The sequence below is a fragment of the Sarcophilus harrisii genome, chromosome 3 (genome assembly GCF_902635505.1).
Source record: "Sarcophilus harrisii chromosome 3, mSarHar1.11, whole genome shotgun sequence".
NCBI classification, from domain to species: domain Eukaryota; kingdom Metazoa; phylum Chordata; class Mammalia; order Dasyuromorphia; family Dasyuridae; genus Sarcophilus; species Sarcophilus harrisii.
Window position 1 is genome coordinate 501253476 of NC_045428.1, and position 17249 is coordinate 501270724.

The 17249-nt window shown below is 38.4% G+C and overlaps 1 protein-coding gene across 2 annotated transcripts in view; it reads left to right on the plus strand.

The window, feature by feature from the left end:
• The first annotated feature begins 4517 nt into the window (after window positions 1–4517).
• The window catches only part of RAB6A (RAB6A, member RAS oncogene family), a 73193-nt gene continuing 60461 nt past the window's right edge, over window positions 4518–17249 (plus strand). Inside the window, exon 1 of one of the 2 annotated variants that reach the window (XM_031961448.1) lies at window positions 4518–5133. In XM_031961448.1, the coding sequence (XP_031817308.1) occupies window positions 5064–5133 (70 nt within the window). In that variant the 5' untranslated portion in view covers window positions 4518–5063. The remainder of the gene's footprint in view (window positions 5134–17249) is intronic. The other variant, XM_031961447.1, reaches the window with a different exon arrangement.

Consider the following 17249-nt stretch of genomic DNA (forward strand, 5'->3'; position numbering starts at 1 on the left):
TTTTGACAACATTTGTGGATACCTAACTTTTCATACTTAGAACAAGAAGGGATGAAGGGCAGAGAATAGTTATTCCAATATGTGAAAGAGAGTATAGGAAATAAAGATGGAAAGATGGGTTACAGTCAGATTGTGGTAGAGGATGCAGAAGGGAAGATTGTTGCTTGAATAATAGGCTAAGGAATTTAAACTTTATTAGGTAGGCTATAGGAAGTCACTGAAAGATGTTGAGTAGAGTATTGTGCTAAGATGATTCATGTATTGATGTAAAGGAGAAACAGAGGAGAAAACCAGGATCAAGTCTCTCCTTTATAAATGATTATAATGATTTATAGAATAAGAGGGAATGGACTAAAGTAGAGAGCTTGAAGGGATATGAAATTTCCTTTAAAGGTAGAAGCTCCACTAGAATATAATGTTCTCTGGTAATTCTGGAAACAGCTTTCATTTCAGTTCAGTAATCACCACGAGGACAGCCAGGTGTTAAAGTCCAAAAGTCTTTATTGTCTCCTTGCCTGATGCTGGGCAGCTTTCTGGAGAGCCTTTCAGTCTGGCCTTGGTCTTAATGGGGGAAGTGCAGGAGGCCAGGCCAACCACCAGGAGCCTGATTGAAGGTAAAATGAATTTCTGTCTCCTTGGCTCCGAGAGCTTCTTGGTAACTAAGCAAATGTGGAAGGTAAGGAAGACCAAAGAGTCAAAAGTGATTCTAAAGTTAGGAGATAGACTGATTGCATGCTTCAGGCAAAGGAGGTCCAAATTCAGACTTATGGGAACAGCTTTTCTCTGATCACAGTGTTCTGATTACATGAATAGTTACAGCACAAAAGAAGAATGTGCTAGGCACTATGACAAACAAGCAAGGTAGTCCAGAAATATAGGAGAAATGCTGTCTAGTTGAGGGACCAATGAAGGTTTCATAGAAGAGGTCATATATGAAGAAATGAGAAAGCTGGACTTTAAGTAATAGGTGAGAAGGAATGAGATTGCATACTATCTTAGATAAGACTCATTTCTGTAGAGGTTATCTCCCATTAGCTTATTGAGGGCAGGAATCCTGTCATTTAATATAATATTATCATATCATAAAATATATCATTTCCAGGCTTCCACACTGAAATCTTAATCATTCTGTGAGGGAAGCATACCTGTATTGTTATCTCTGTTTTACAGAGGAGGAAACTAAGACCCAGGAAATTTTAGTGACTTGCCCAAAGTCAAGTTAGTATCAGAATTGGAATATAGGTCTTTGTTGATTCCAAATCCAGCACTCTATCTGCTCCTCTATTTATCTCTTGACATTTATTTTGTATATACAGGATGTATAAGAGAAGCTGTTTTTCCTGAGCAGATGATCATGGGCAGAATTAGTGCCTAATTCATGTTTATTGAACAGAATTGTCATTAGACATACATACAGATGTATATGCCTGGGAAAGGGGTAGCTCTAAGCTAGCTCTACAACTTAGGAAAGCTTTAAGGAGATGCACTGCATGCCTTTCATTCAGAAAACTAAGTCCAAAGAGGCTGATTACAAGAAGGTTGACTAATGGGTTTTGGTTTTTATCTTGGTAAGTCATGAAGGTTATTGACTAAGATGCAGAGGGGCTGCTTGTTCTTTGCATCAGTGGCAGAAAAGTCTGGTATTACTTAGTTCCTTAAATTATTGAAGTAGCTATACAATAGAATTAGATACATAGCTTTGACCTTAAAATTAGAAAGGTCTGGGTGATCCTTGATGATTGAACCAAGTTGCCTTAACCTGTCTGGTCAGGTACCTTTTGCCCAGTTTTACACTTTACAATAGCCCCTGGAGGCCTCTTCAGCATTGCTCAGGCATCATGTATAAACTTCTGCACAATATGCAGCTTTATACCAACTTGAGTCTATAACTCTTTCAAGGCAAGCTACCAGCTAGCTAAAAACAACTTCTAAAAGCCTCAGATCAAAACAAATTCAACTAAGTACAGAGTCAGGCCACACCTTTGTTCAAAGAAGCTTACAGAGCATTACCACCTGTCTGGAAGAACTACAGACCAAAGCATTTAGGATTGAAGGGTTCATAAAATTCAGAAGAGGATCTTAAGGACCTGTGATTTTAAAGTTAGGCTCTACCTCCATAGATATTTTAAGAAAGGCAATGAAAAACTGGAACCTATCAAAAGGGGGAAAACTGCTACCTTTGTTTGTTTGCAAGAGCTGTTTCCTGGCCTCTATGTGTATGTGTGTACATACTTGTGTGACTGTCCATTTCAGATCTTCAGTTTATGAGAGGGACTCATCAGGGTTGTCAAGCTATATTCAAAGTAAAATGTTTAACTCATGACTCAGGCTTTTCTTCACCTCATTTGAGACAAACTCATCAAGGCCTTTCCATTGCAGTTGAACTGAAAAGAGAAAACCTTGCCAGGAAAGGAAATTCATAAGAATAGCTCTTGTACTGCTGGGTCATTGGATTTAAAGTTAGAATGGATATGACAATATAGAATGTTAGATATGTAAAGAACCTAGCCATCACTGGCTGATCTACTATTATATTTAGAACACAATATCAGAGCTAGAAGCCCCTTAGAATATAGAGTATCAAAGATGGGGAAGACTTTAGAACACCAAATGTCAGGGCTGGGAAGGAACTTAGAACACAGAATATCAGTGTTGGGAGGGCCCTTAGAATACAGAAAGTCAGAGTTGGGAAGGATCTTAGAAAATGAGTGTGAGAGCTATTGTGGGGACCTTAGAACACAGAATGTCAGACCTGGGAGGATCCTTAAAATACATCAGAGCCAGGAGGTCCTCTATTACTAGTGGTGTCAAACTCAAATAGAAAAAGGGAGGATTGATACGTACATAAGAATCTCAGTGTGTCCTACATTAATTTAGTTTTAAAATGTCATGTTCTCTGTTTTATTGTATTTTTAAAATTTATTTTGTTAAATATTTCCCAATATATTTTAGTAGATTTGTGATAGGCACCTTGTAGTCTAGGATCTATGTGTTTCACATCTCTGCTGCAGATCACAGAACATCCCAAGTAGAACCTCTGATTTTACAGAGCACTAAAGTGATACTGGTGGCGAAGCTGGATAGACAAGCAGATCAAGTGCTGGGCCTGGAATCAGCTAGGCTCATCTTGAGTTCAAATTTGGCCATGGACACTTACTAGCTGTGCCACCTAGGCAAGTCACTAATTCATTTTCCTTATTTGTAAAGCAAGGAAGTGATGGGTCTATGGTAGCAAGGAGTGATGTTAGGAGAGAGCCTGATATACAGGAAACAATTTGGAAACCTAGCTGCCTCCTGAGGCCAGTAAGAAGCAGCACTGATAGAAGCATCTTAGCCTAAAGTGGACCTTTTGTTACTTGGCTGGGACAAAAGCACTAAAATCCCACAATCACTAGATCCAATCAGAAAGCCAAGTTATGACGTCAATCCCAGGTAACGGTTCCTCTATTAATAACCTACTCATACTGTAAATCCTGCTAATGCTGATTAGGACCCTAACTTTCTAGGTTTAGCCTGCAGTCAATGGTATCATTCCCAACTTGCCACGGCTTAAAGATGGCATCTTCCTCCTTAATAGTTTCTTAGGCCCTTATTAATGGCTAAAACCCCTTTTTGGCTAAAAAAAAAACTTTGTTTTTATCTGGCTCTTTCTTGGTTAATAAAATCTTTGCCTTTTGATTTGGGTCTGAGCCTAGAAATTCTTTTGAGGTGTCGAGACACCAGCCCGTAACCCATTTTGGGGTCCAACACCCCTGAGCCCCAACAGAGGGAAATGGACAGTCGAACTTTCCGGCCAAGACGGCCCAAGAAGGAAAGGCGATGGGGGACTGATTTATTCCAAGGGGAGGGGAACAGTGGGAGGGCCAGAGCAATACTAATGTAAGCACCGTTTGTCCAAGTACGAGTGTGGATGAGAGGCAGGGGAAGGAGCTCCAAGGGGAAGATTCTGGCGCCTCGGGACCTGGCGGAGGGAAGAGGCCGTGGAGCCCCCACTTTTCAGTGGAGTTGGTTGGTCTTACTGAACTAATCCACGTTTTAGAGCACTTGCAAACGTAAGGCGCTCTGGGAATGCCCAGGACTGGGCGCAGACGACGAGCAGATCCGTAAGGGGCGGAGGCCCCCCCCCCCCCCCGCCCGAAGATCGCAGCAGGAGGTGGGGCGCGCGCAGGTGGGCTAGCGGCGGGGAGGTTGGACACGTCGCACGCTCCAGCAGGCGTTGGGACCGTTCAGGTCTCAGGTAGTTGGTTCGGACCTCCCTCCGGGTTCGGGCAGGCCCCGCCCCTTCCTCATTGTCCCCGCCCCTCTCGCCACACTTTTCATGGCTGCCCTAGCGCGCGCCACCGCCTCTTTACCCTGCCTACCCGGAGTCTGGGCCGCTGCGCGCGTCCCCTTCTTCTTCCTTCGCGCTGTCATTGGCCAATTTCACCTCAGTCACCTCCGATTGGATCGCTAGGTATGGCGTCATCTTCCTTCCTTACTCCTTCCCGCCCCCTCCGTCCCGCCAACTCCTCCTCCCTTTTTCCTCGCCCGCCCCACCTTCCCTTTCCACTTCGGGTCGGGCAAGGTGGCAGGCTGGCTCGGGAGGGAAGACGGAGCCTAGGAAACTGGGGAGCAGGCTAGTGGGCCTCGAGCGCGCTCCCGACTAGCAGCCCCGCCCGCGCTCGCGCACGCACGCGGCACGTCACGTTATCGCGCTCGCGCGCCTCGGCGGAGGAGCTCGCCCACTCGAGCAGGTTCGGCGACGCCGATCTCAGGGCTCTCTGGGAAAAGGGATCGAGGAGCGGTTGCGGCGTCGTCGGTCTCCTCCGCTCATCTCCCTCGGGCAGCGTGCGGAAGGGCGGCGCCGCCTGCCGTCTCCCTCCGAGTCGTGCCAGGCCGACTGCGACCCCACCCCCCGGCTTGTCGCGGTTGCCCGTTCCCTCGTCTGTCGGTCCGTCTCCTCACGCACCTTTGCCGGATCCTCACGCTTCTTGCCGCTCCTCCGCCCTCTGTGTTTGGGGCTGCGGGGAGCCCGCGGGGCCTGAGGAGATCGCTAGGCTGAAGGCGGCGGCTCCGGCTCCATCATGTCTGCTGGAGGGGACTTCGGAAACCCTCTGAGGAAATTCAAGCTGGTGTTCCTGGGGGAGCAGAGCGGTGAGTGAGCGAGCAACGTCTGCCGCCCCCTGCCCTGCGCCGCGGGGCCTGTCCGGTCGCGCTTCCCTGGCCCCGGCCCCGGGCTCTGCTCGAGTACTGCCGTGCCCGCTCCCCCCTGCCTCGGCCTCGCTCGGCCCTCGCATCGCTCCAGATCTCCAGCGCCCCGTCTTCTCCGCGGCTGTTTGGTCTCCTTCCGTCTCCTCCCCATCCCCGCCTCTGCCTCCTCCCTGCCCGGCTTCTGGGCCTGCTGCTCCTTGCACTCCCTCCGCTCCCCATTCTCTTTGCTCTCTCTGCCCGTTTCCCTACCCTGCCTTTCCATTCTCGATGCCGAGGAATCTCTCTCCCCAGCCTCTTTTCCTTCCAACAGAAACGGGCGCCAAGCTCCTACTGTGTGGGGGTGACTGCCAGACCCTGGGGACGTGGGTAGCGACAGCCGGCTCTGGAGTCTCCCCTCTACGTGCTGCTTCTCTGCGATCTCTTCTGCTTGCGCCGGGCTTTCCCCCAGACCCCTGCTCTGTCTTTCCCTGTCACCTTCCTCTTCCTCCGCTTCTTTTTCTTATCTTCCTCCTCCTCTATCGGGGTTCCGGAGTCTGGGTCCCTCGGCTGTCTCAATTCCCTGTTGGGCCTGCGCCTTCTTTATCTGACCCACCTAAAGCAGGCTTCATAGGAATGGGATGGGATCTGGGCGTTGCCCCTTTTCCCCTCCCCCCGTTTGGCCTTTGGAAAAGAGGATCGTGTAGTGTATGTGCTTTAGGATGGGGCGGGGGCTGGAAATGTCTTTGCTTTGCTAGCTCCCCGGGGTGGGGGGGATAGCCGGGAGTCTTGGAGCAGAAATCTCCCGGAATTGGACCGGGATATGTGGGCTTTTCGTAGGTAGCACTGCCCTTGGAAACCGAAGGGTTAGGCCGTGACATTAATAATCTCGAATTCTTCCCTTTCCTCACTTAGGATTTTTTTTTGGTACCCCTGATGCTTGCTCCATCCCCCAATCACTGCCTGATGCCTTGTCATGATCCATTTACTTGGAATTTCTCACCTTTCTTTTTGCCTCCCTACATCAACCAGTGTCTGATTCTCTTTCTTGCCCAGAGGGATCTATGGGTAATCATTAATTATTCATTTCTATTAGAGTATTTTCCAGTTATAAATTTATTTAAGATTCTTGTGAGGGATGGTTTGAGACAAGTTCTGTTGGGGAAAAATCGACTCCTGACCCACATGTTTTTTAAGGGATAGGAAAGGATGAAGCAGTGTCAATGATCTTGTTATTTAAATTTTAAGAAGTGATACTTGGCTTAAATTTTAAGTGGCTTAATGCTTAAGTCTTAATAATTCCACAGATAAGATTTCCTTTTGGTATTTGCTTAGGTTAGTACTCTGATTTAGTTACAAGATTAATTTTCTAATAGTTGTCTTTAACATTACTTTTTGAGTAATTTCATTTTTTACACTCTAATTCAATTTTATAGCATGAGCTTGATACCTCATTATCTAATTTGAAGGTTAAAAAAAAAGATTCTAATATCACCTCTCTCCATCAGTTTCTCCCGTTTTTATCTTGAGGAGTCAAAATATTGGTAAAATTGGTGTCTGCTATTAGTGTCTGGAAGACATACTGATACCAAATTCAGAAATATAGTTTGCATTAAGAACCTTACATTTGGAACTTTTTTTGCCCCCAAATTCATTAGCATCAATTGAATAAATATCTATCAAATTTTTGTATCTCATTGTGTGAACTTAATCAAGAATTATTTTTTTCTTTATGAACAAATTTTTGGTTTTTCCTTATGTAGTGAACAGAGAAAAATGTTTGGCTCCTAAATTTACAGGAGGCAAGTTTCGGCTTGTTTTTAAGTGAATTGATGTTACTATGTGTGAAATTCTCCGGTCTGCCATTTTATAGTTGTTAGAACAAATATAAGTATAAAATAACCTAGTCATGTAAATATTGATATGTATATTGTAAAATGCCTCTTGTGCACTTTGGGGATGCCATTGCCTGCCTCTTGGTGATGCAAAACTATTTAGTTTGCAATAAAAAGCCTCCTATGTCTCTCCAGGGAAAATTTTAACCTCAATTATAGTTCTTTTTACTATTTAAATACAAATAGGTTTCATGTGAATTTTGGGGATGATGCTGTTTTGATTCACACTGTATATTTTATTTAGGGCTTTAAATTCTTACACTTGCTCTGACGTGATCATATTTTTCTTTATAGGCTCATGTTTTTCTATTTTGAATTTTAAGTTAGGTGCTATTTTGAGGTGAAACATAGCTGTTTTCAATTTAACAAAAAATATTTAGGTTCTCAAGGCATATTTGCTTTCTTCCCCTGTTAACAAAAGCTTTATGAATGAATTCATGCTACTTTTTTTTGTGATAAATTACTTTTAGGTCTTAAAGTTCCAAAATTCAGTTTCTCGGTTATCTTGTTGATGTAACCGTATACTACAATGTACTTGTTATGTTTCATATGGCTCAGTAACCATGTCAGTAGCCTTTTATAGTGAAGATGTTGTTGGCATAAATTTTGAGTGTTAATTTCTAAGAGTATGACATCTTGTGGCTTTTGGTTGTCATTGTTTACAAAGGACAAAATAGGTAAGTAATGGTGATAATAGTTTGCAATTTATATGGCACTTAGATTGAGAAGAAAAAGTTCAAGTGTTGGTGTGTTTCATAAGGATTTTTGCTTTTTATTAAATTTGGAAAAAATTAAGACTTGTTAAGTCTGTCAATAAGGGAGAATGCTACAGTTTTCTTTTTTCCCTTGTGTACTATATAGTATGTTAAGTGATGTTTAAAAGATATATCGAACCTATAGGATATTTAGTAGACTCAGCATTTTATATATAATTTTTAAAGCAGTTGCAGGTACTGTATTTCAAAGACAAAAACTAAGTTTTTTGTAGGTGTAGTTAACTTTCATTTTAAAGATTTTTTATTTTTACATTATGGTCAATTAGGGATAGAGTGGGTACTCTATCCCTGAATTCAAATGTGACCATAGACACTTACTAGTTGGGTGACTTTGGGTAAGTCATTTACAATAGCTCTTCTCTCCCTATTTGTCCGTTTTCTGATCTGTAAAATGGGGATATTTACCTTAAAGTGTTGTTTGAAGATCAAATGAGGACGTATTTGTAAAGTGCTTAGTATGATGCCTGGCACATAGCAGGTCCTATATAAATGCTAGCAGTTGTCTTCATTGACTTTATCATCCATTTCCAATATCTTGTTTCTTCTTTCTGCATAGAAAAACAGAACAAAAACAATCTTATAATAAACTTCATTTGAAAGCCCATTCAAGATTATGCATCTGTAGTCCTCAAATTCTTCCCAGAGGAAGGAAGTGGGTTCATCATCTATTAGCAATATTCTGAGTTTGATGGATTGTTAGAGTTAATCATAGTTTGCATTTTGTGTTATTTTCAGGTACATGGCTGTAGTTATTGTATGTGTATTTTCTTCTGCTACTGCTAACTTCATTTTGTATCATTTTATGGAAATCTCATGCTTCTCTGATTTCTTCCTATTCATTTTACCTTATTGTGCATTAATATTCCATTACATGCATTATAATTTATTGCCGATTTTTGTATGTATTAGATAAAGTAATTTTTAAAGAAACATGGTTTAAGTTTTTAAAATGATAGTTGGTGGGATTTAATGAAGCTCTAGAAATCTATACTGTTGATACCAAAATCATGTTGAATGAGTTAACTATTTCTGTACTGTTTTCTCAAAAGTCAGAAGTGCTTTAGCATCATATTTATGACAGGTTCTGCTGCATATCTTGACTTGTGAATCAGTACTTTTGCTGAAGTAAAGAATCATTTATGATATACTTCACTTAGCATCTCCTGGTTTTTCCAGTAATTTTTTGCCATTCCAGTTTATCCATTCTTAGCTCTTTCAAGTTACAACATGATAGGTAAGAAAAAGTTGTAATGTTTTATGTAAGAGATCTGTCAGTGTTGATTAGTTTGTGTTAGGTTGATAATGGAAAGTCACTTGGCAATGAATGCTGAAGGAACTTTACAGAAATGTTTTCCACGTTTGTTTGTTAGAGCTCTAATGAAAATAAGAAGGAAATAATAAGCCCATCCCTAATTTCCCAATGTCTCCATTTCTTTAGATCTTATGACCTACTTCTTTATTCTACTTCAGCCACATATAGGAATGGTTACCCTTACCGATAAAAGTTCCTTTTCCTTAATTAAAATCTGACATTTCTCTATCTGACCATAATTTCTTATCATTCCATCTTTTTCTAGGCTTCACCCATCCTAAATCTTTTATTTGCTCTCATGGTGATTTGCAAATCCTCTATCTCAGAACTTTCTGAGCCCATTTCTCCTGCTTTGACTTCACGTTCCTCTCTTGCACAAATTTTGACCTTGAAGTTAGTCAATTCATCTCTACTCTGTCTTCTACTGTCATTGTCCCCTTGACCAATTGTGGCTCCTTGCCAAACCTCAGCCCTGGGTTCTTCCTACTATCTGCCTTCTCTCCCACTTATGTATTGCTGAACAGAGCTGGAAGAAGTCACATAATCTTATTAACTGGATTAATCATAAATTCATCTTTTACAGTTTCAACTGGGTCTTTCCCATAGCAAGGTAACCTTTTTATTTCTTTCTCCCTAATTGATTTCCCATCTCACTTCATTCAGAAGCTGTGTGAAAACCTAACTCCTCAAGCCTCCTATTTCTCCATCTTCTTCCTCTTTCTCTAGGAGGAGCTCAACTCTTATTTCACTGAAAAGACAATTCAGTGTGAATTACTTCTTCCCCCATTCTCTTTGTCTTGAAACTCTTTGATTTTATCTTCCACTTTCTCTAGCTTTTCCCAGTCTTGGATAAAGAGATTGTTTTTTTCTCGGGAAAGCCAATCTTCCCCCTACCATGTGCCATTGATGCCAGACTCTCTTATTTTCTCTACTAGAAAGCTATTTTTGTGATTCCCTTCCCCATATCCACTTCTCTAGCCTCTTTCTTCAAATTTGCCTGTTTCCTCCATCCTTAAAAAACAGACAAAAAACAACCCTCTTTTAGATGTTATCGTCCCCTGAAGCTATCATTCTGATCTCATTCTAGTTTTCTCTTGCCTTTTAAAATCTTTCTGTCCTCTTTCTTTTTTTTGGACTAAGCCCCTTGTCCTTTCTGCAGTCTTTAATGTTGTCAAACATCTTGCTCTGTATACTCTTCTTCAGATTTTTGTGACATTGCTTTCCTGCTTCTCTTACTATTCTTCTGTCTCCTTTGATGAACCTTCCTTTATCGAATTTACATATTATATTGGTCTTCTTCTCTGTCCTTTAAACTATTACAACTTTTGGGTCATCTGTCTATTGCTCCTTGCAACATGACAAGGCTACTTTTTTGCTCATTGATATTCCAGATATCTTTTACATCTTCTCAAAAGTAATTATTGGCAATATGTTGCAGCCCATTTATACTCACTAAGACATGTTTAGTAATACTAAAATAGTGAAATACAAGTTTTTCTTGTATTTCACCTAAGGAAGTTGAATTTATGAAAGGATCTTTCTCTAAAATTCTCTTTATATGTAAGGTGGTCTTCTATTGCAGAACTTATAGTTTCTGGCAAAATAATAGGATTTATGTTTCGAGTACATATGAATTAAGGCTTGTGAATCTCTCCAGGTAAGCTAGATAATCAACAACAGCAGTTTTATTGCATATGAAAGAAGTAACTATTTCTTTAAAATAGCTTTTTATTTTTCCAAATACATGCAGAGATAGTTTTCAACATTCATCCTCTGCAAAACCCTTGTATTCCAAATTTTTTTTCCCACCTCTCTACCCCCTTCCATAGACAGCAAGCAGTCCAATATAGGTTAAATTATGCAATTTTTCTAAACATTTCCATATTTGTCACCGTGCCCAAGAAAAATCACATCATAAGGTGAAAGGTAAAATAAAAACAAGCTAACAATAGCAGCAGCAGCACGAATGTGAAAATATTATGCTTTGATCCATACTCAATCCCCATAGTCCTCTTTCTGTGAGGACTGTGATCTTTCAGTCACAGATAGCTCTCTCCATCCCAAGACTATTGGAATTATCCTGAATTACCTCATTGTTAAAAAGAGTCATGTCTATCACAATTGATTATTGTATAATCTTGTTGCTGTGTACAATGTTCTCTTGATTCTATTCACTTCACTCAGCATCGGTTCATGTATGTCATTCCAGACTTTTCTGAAATCAGCCTGCTCATCATTTCTTATATTACAGTAATATTCCCTAACATTCATATACCATAACTTATTCTGTCATTCCCTAACTGATGGGCATCCATTCAATTTCCTATTCTTTGCCACTACAAAAAGAGCTGCTATAAGTAACTCTTAAAGAAGTGTTAATTGAATCTGGTGGAGAGATGAATGGGGGCAGCTAGGTGGCGCAGTGGATAGGGCACTAACCCTGGAGTTAGGAGGACCTGAGTTGAGATCCAGTCTCCAAACTTACACTTCCTAGCTGGGTGACCCTGGGCAAGTCACTTAATCCCAATTATTTCACAAAAAAAAAGGCAAAAAGAGATGAATTCCAAGAATAGTCTTAAGGGTTTGGATTGAAGTACTCATGAGGCACCCCACAGTGTCACAGAATCAGACGGAATCTAACAAGCCGTCTAGTCCAATCCATGGCTAAGTAATACTTCCTTTGCGACATGCCTAACAAAATCAGCTTTGATGTGAAAACCTTTAGTGAGGGCCAGTTCTTTGGCTCTAATTGTTAGCTAGTTTTTCCTTATATGAAATTTAGGTTTATTTCTTTGTAAATTCTGTTTTCTAGTTCTGTTCTTTGGGCTACACATAAATGTAACTCTTTCTGTCTATCACATGACAGCATTTGAAATATTTGAAATGATTGTGCCATATCTAAGTTTCTTTGAGGTTTAACATTTCCAATTTCTTCAGTTGAATCTTGATTGGCATCTTCTGGATTCTGGAGGTCCTTCATCATGTCAGTAACTTTCCTTTTGAAGCTGTCCAAGCTCATGTTGTTCTTTTAAAATGTGATGCTAGTAATTGAACACACCTTTCCGGCTCAGAAACCAAATTTTGTTTTAAGAATTCCTCCAGGCAAAATGTACCTCACTTTACTAGGAATATTTTGGTAAAAATGGGACAGAGTACTACAGGAGTATTACTTTTTTTATTACTGTGGATAGTTTGCTTTTATTAATAAGACCTAAAGTATATTAACTTTTTAGACTGTTTTCATTTGTGTCCTATAGAATTAAATAATTGACAATAAGCTTGCATCCCTTAATAGTGTAAGTAAAAATATGGCTTATTAATATCAAGATATCTTTCTTTATTAGATCTTGGGGATAGCTCATATTATTTGTAAGTAGATTTAATCTAGAAACTGATGTGGACGGGAGCTGAACGTCCAAAGTACTTAAGGGCCAATGCAAGATAGTTTTACATTATGATTGCTTGACAGGGATGTGAAACATGAATATGGAAATAATAAGAAACATTTAATCATTCCCTTTTTATAGTTACAGTTTTCAGGAAAGTCAGATAAAGTTGATCAGATTAAGATGATGATTGTGATTAACTGTCAAATTCCATTACTAGAAATAATTTTTTTTTTAGGTTATATATGTATAATCATGCAAAATATATTTCTATATTAGTCATGTTGTAAAAGAAAACATACCAAAATAAAAACCCAAGAAAAAGTATGCTTCAATTTGTATTCAGATTCTATCAGTTCTTTCTTTGGGGAACTATAGAATTTTTCATGATAAGCTTAGAAGCAATAATAATAGCTACATCAAAATATTGTTATGAGGATAAATATTCATAGCTGTACTTTTTTGGGCACATCTTGTTTGGGGGATTATATAACAAAATTTGGTATTTAAACATAATAGAATATTACTGTATCCTAAGAAACAATTTTATCCTCTGTTCATAGCCTAGCCCATAATAAGCAATATATGAATAGAATATGCTAACACAATGACTAATATGATATAACTTCTTTAAAAACTCAACTGAATCAATAAATGCAACAACAAAGTGAATTCAAGAATTTTAACCCCAAAGTGATGCTATGCCTCACATCAGCTAAAAACCAATCTCTATGAGAAATTTTCCCTTCTTAGCATTTTACCTCATCTTTGCATTTGTTTCACTCACCTTTGAATTATAGTTAGTTATTTATGCATTTCTAATAATTTTCTGTTTTCATATTTGTCATCCTCTCCATCCCAGGACTTGAGCACAGAACTTTGCTTATAATAGAAAATTGTTGAATGAATGAAACGTTTATCCATTTCCTTGGGAAATTTCCTATTTCACCATCCTGGTGAAAGATGTGTCAAAATGTAACAGATAGCATATTGGCTTAGAAAATCACAAATTAACATTTGCTGTATTGTCTCATATTTTTATTATGTTAAACATTTCCTAATTACATTTTAATTTGGTTCAGATCATACTCTTGAGTTTTGCTAGTTATGAGTTTGATACTTCTGGATTTTTAGACCATTTTATTTTATTTTTTGACCATTTTAAGTAAACAGACATTAATTTAGTGCCTTTTGTGTTACAGACCCTGTACCAAGGGCTAAGAATAGATGCAAAGAAAATAAAAAAAAAACCAGTCCCTGTTCTCAAGAATTTCAACATGCAAACAACTGTGTACAAACAAGCCAATATAAGTTAAATTGGAAATAATCTTGGAGGGAAGGATTATTATTGGGTGGGTGGATAGAATCAATAAAAGTTTCACTGATACTGATTAAGTGTACCCATATAAGCAATTTAATTCTTATTTAAGTACTTTAATTTCCAACTTTATTATTATTCTGAATAATCTTGACATTTTTTAGTGTTGAAATTCAAGTTCATTACTGCTTTTTTTTTTAATATCCAAAAGTAGAATGATAAGAGAATAATCAACATTAAATTTTAAAATAATAATTTGGTATACAAGACATTCCATTCCTCATAGCATCTCCTTATGTCTGTCAGTCATATACATGGGAAATTTCTAATAGTTGATACTGACTCTATAGATTTAGTCTTCATTCCTATCTTCCTGCTCTTATTTTCACCTTGTCTTTAGACAGGTTTTGTTATTCAGACCATCTTATTCAGTCCATGTTCATTGTATTTATTGAGGAGACTCTCCAGTTTTTTATGCCAAATTTTCCCTGCCCTTTAAACTTCAATTACAGTTTCTTTATTAACCCCAGCCACTAAGTACAGTAATTCACTTGTTCTGGAATATGTTCTTTTCTGTGAATCCCTTGTGCATTAATGGTTTTTTTTTTTTTTTTTTTTAATGTATCTGTGGAAAGGTAACATCTATGTGTATCTCTCTATAGATACATAGAAAGACAATGAGTATTGTGGGAATAGCATTTGATTTGTAATCTTTAACCCTCTGTTATTTAACACATATTGGATATATAACTGTGTGGGAAAGACATTCAATCCTTATGAGTATCAGCTATCTCATCACAGAATTGGTGAAGGTAAATAATTGCAGTCTTCTTCATGGAAGAAGAAAGTCATTTGTAAGTTAAAGTTCTCTATAAATATAAAGTATTGTGCTCAGTATTTTTCATCTCTGAATAATTCATCCTCTTACATGAAGACTTTGTCCAGAGCAGTCAAGAAACATGTGTTGAATTTTTTGAACCTAGCTATTGTTACTACTTCACCATGCTACCTCTCTGTGCATAAGATCCAGTCAAGTGACTGAATTGAACCATAGTTATCTATAAAATAAAGATTATTGTATTTGTTGTTGTGTAGTTGTTTCAATACTGTCTGATTCTTCATGACCCCTTTTGGGGGAATTTTCGTGGGAGTAATACTGGAGTGGTTTGCCATTTCCTTTTCTAGCTCATTTTACAGGTGACCAAACCGAGGTAACTGGGGTTAAGTGACTTGTCCAGTGCTACACAGTCATATTACTGTTGTGAAGAAAATGCTTTCTAAATTTGTATTGGGAAAAACATGAGTTAAACAGAAGGAAAGCCAAAGACAAAACCAATTTTTAACTTCCTAGAGTAGAACACAAAGAAGTTACCTAATTCCCCTCTGAGTAGTCTACTCCTAACCATAGAAATTCCATAATGTTTCTTTTTGAAGGAAAATTAGAAAATTAACCAAATTACTTATTTTCAAAAGTTCAGTGATAAAATTAGTAACCTATTTAATTTTATACAATGATACTAAATAGTGGCTATAGAATAAATTGTACCTTTTTTTTTTTTTAAAGACCTTCCAATTCTGCAAGTAGCATACCATAATTTTTGATTTTTACTTAGTGGGTAATATTTCTGAGTTTGAGAAAAATCATTAGATATTCATAATTGACTCTTCCACCGTGCAGTGTTGGAGTAAATGGTGAATCTCCATAAAAGCCACAGAAATACTTTTATTTCTTGTTCAAACCTATATAACAGCCCTGGCTTAAATCCTTGAAAACAATGAGTAAACCGGGACCAAAATAATTGTTTCAGAACTTTGTTTAGTTTTAGGGTATCCAGTTGATTTATTTTCAGTACAAAGGTTCTTCTTTCTGCTGTGAGATGCATTTTCTTTTTTCTTTTTCTTTTCTTTCTTTATTTCTTTCTTTTTTTTTTTTTTTATTATAGCTTTTTATTTACAAGTTATATGCATGGGTAATTTTACAGCATTGACAATTGCCAAAACTTTTGTTCCAATTTTTCCCCCCCTTCCCTCCATCCCTTCCTTCCTCCCCCCCATGGAAGGTTGATTAATACATGTTAAATATGCTAAAGTATAGATTAAATACAATATAAGTATACATAAGCTAAGAGTTATTTTGCTGTACAAAAAGAATCAGATTTTGGAATAATGTACTATTAGCCTGTGAAGGAAATCAAAAATGCAGGCGGACAAAAATATAGAAATTGGGAATTCTATGTAATGGTTCATAGTCATTTCCCAGAGTTCTTTCACTGGGTAGCTGGTTCAATTCATTACTGCTCTGTTGGAACTGATTTGGTTCATTTCATTGCTGGAGATGGCCATGTCTATCAGAATTGATCATCATATAGTATTGTTGTTGAAGTATATAATGATCTCCTGATCCTGCTCATTTCACTCAGGACATGCATTTTCTTTATTGCAAGAATATAATTTGGAGAGCAGAGGCTTTGATATGGTTTGGTGTAATAGGACACTATATTCATATTCTGTAGTTCAGCATCCATATTTTGACTGCGCCACTGGAATACTGCAGGCTAGGATATTGGGATGAATTTGGAACAGTGGAAGCTGGTCCTTGGACATAACACAGGCTAGAACTTGGGGAACAGTGGAAGGAGGATGAAGCAGATGGTCTGCTGGCTGCCAGCTACTTACTGTACCAATGGAGGCACCACCAGCTACAGTGATGTGGGAGATACCACAGTCTTGTTAGTTTCTCAGAAACATTCTATGGATATGGATAGCATTCCATCTGTTGTCCCCTCCCCGCCCCTCCTTGCACTGACTGACCTCAGCTTCCTAATGGGCTTCTGTCTAATTTTTTACACGATAGTAGTAGTATATTAAATTTCCTACATCATAACTTGGTCAGCCAAGTTGATTGGACAACTTTCAGTATTTCATTTTTTTTTATTATCACAAAAAGTTTATAAATTTCTTTGTTAGTATATAGGGGATACCTTTTTTTTAAATGTATTTTTCCATATATTTTTACCCATATATAATTTTTGTTATTATTTCTTTGATCTTTAGGGGCAAAGATCTAATAGTGATATTACCGAGCCAAAGGCTATTCACTGTTTAATAACTTTTTATGTTCCAAATTGCTTTCTAGAATGACTGGACCAATTTACAGATCTACCCTCGATGTTATCTTCTTAATTCAGTACAAAATCCATTTGTTTTTGGCAATGTTTAAATTAAACTGATATTGCTAGGGATGTGAAGTTACAATATTTCTTATTCAGATAATAGTATCAATTCATTTAGTATTGTATAAGAAGCTCTACAGGATAGCATAGCATTTTAATTTAGTTGAATAATTGGTGGCTGTTCAGATTTTGTTCTCAGCTTCACTGTAATTAGCTCTGTTGC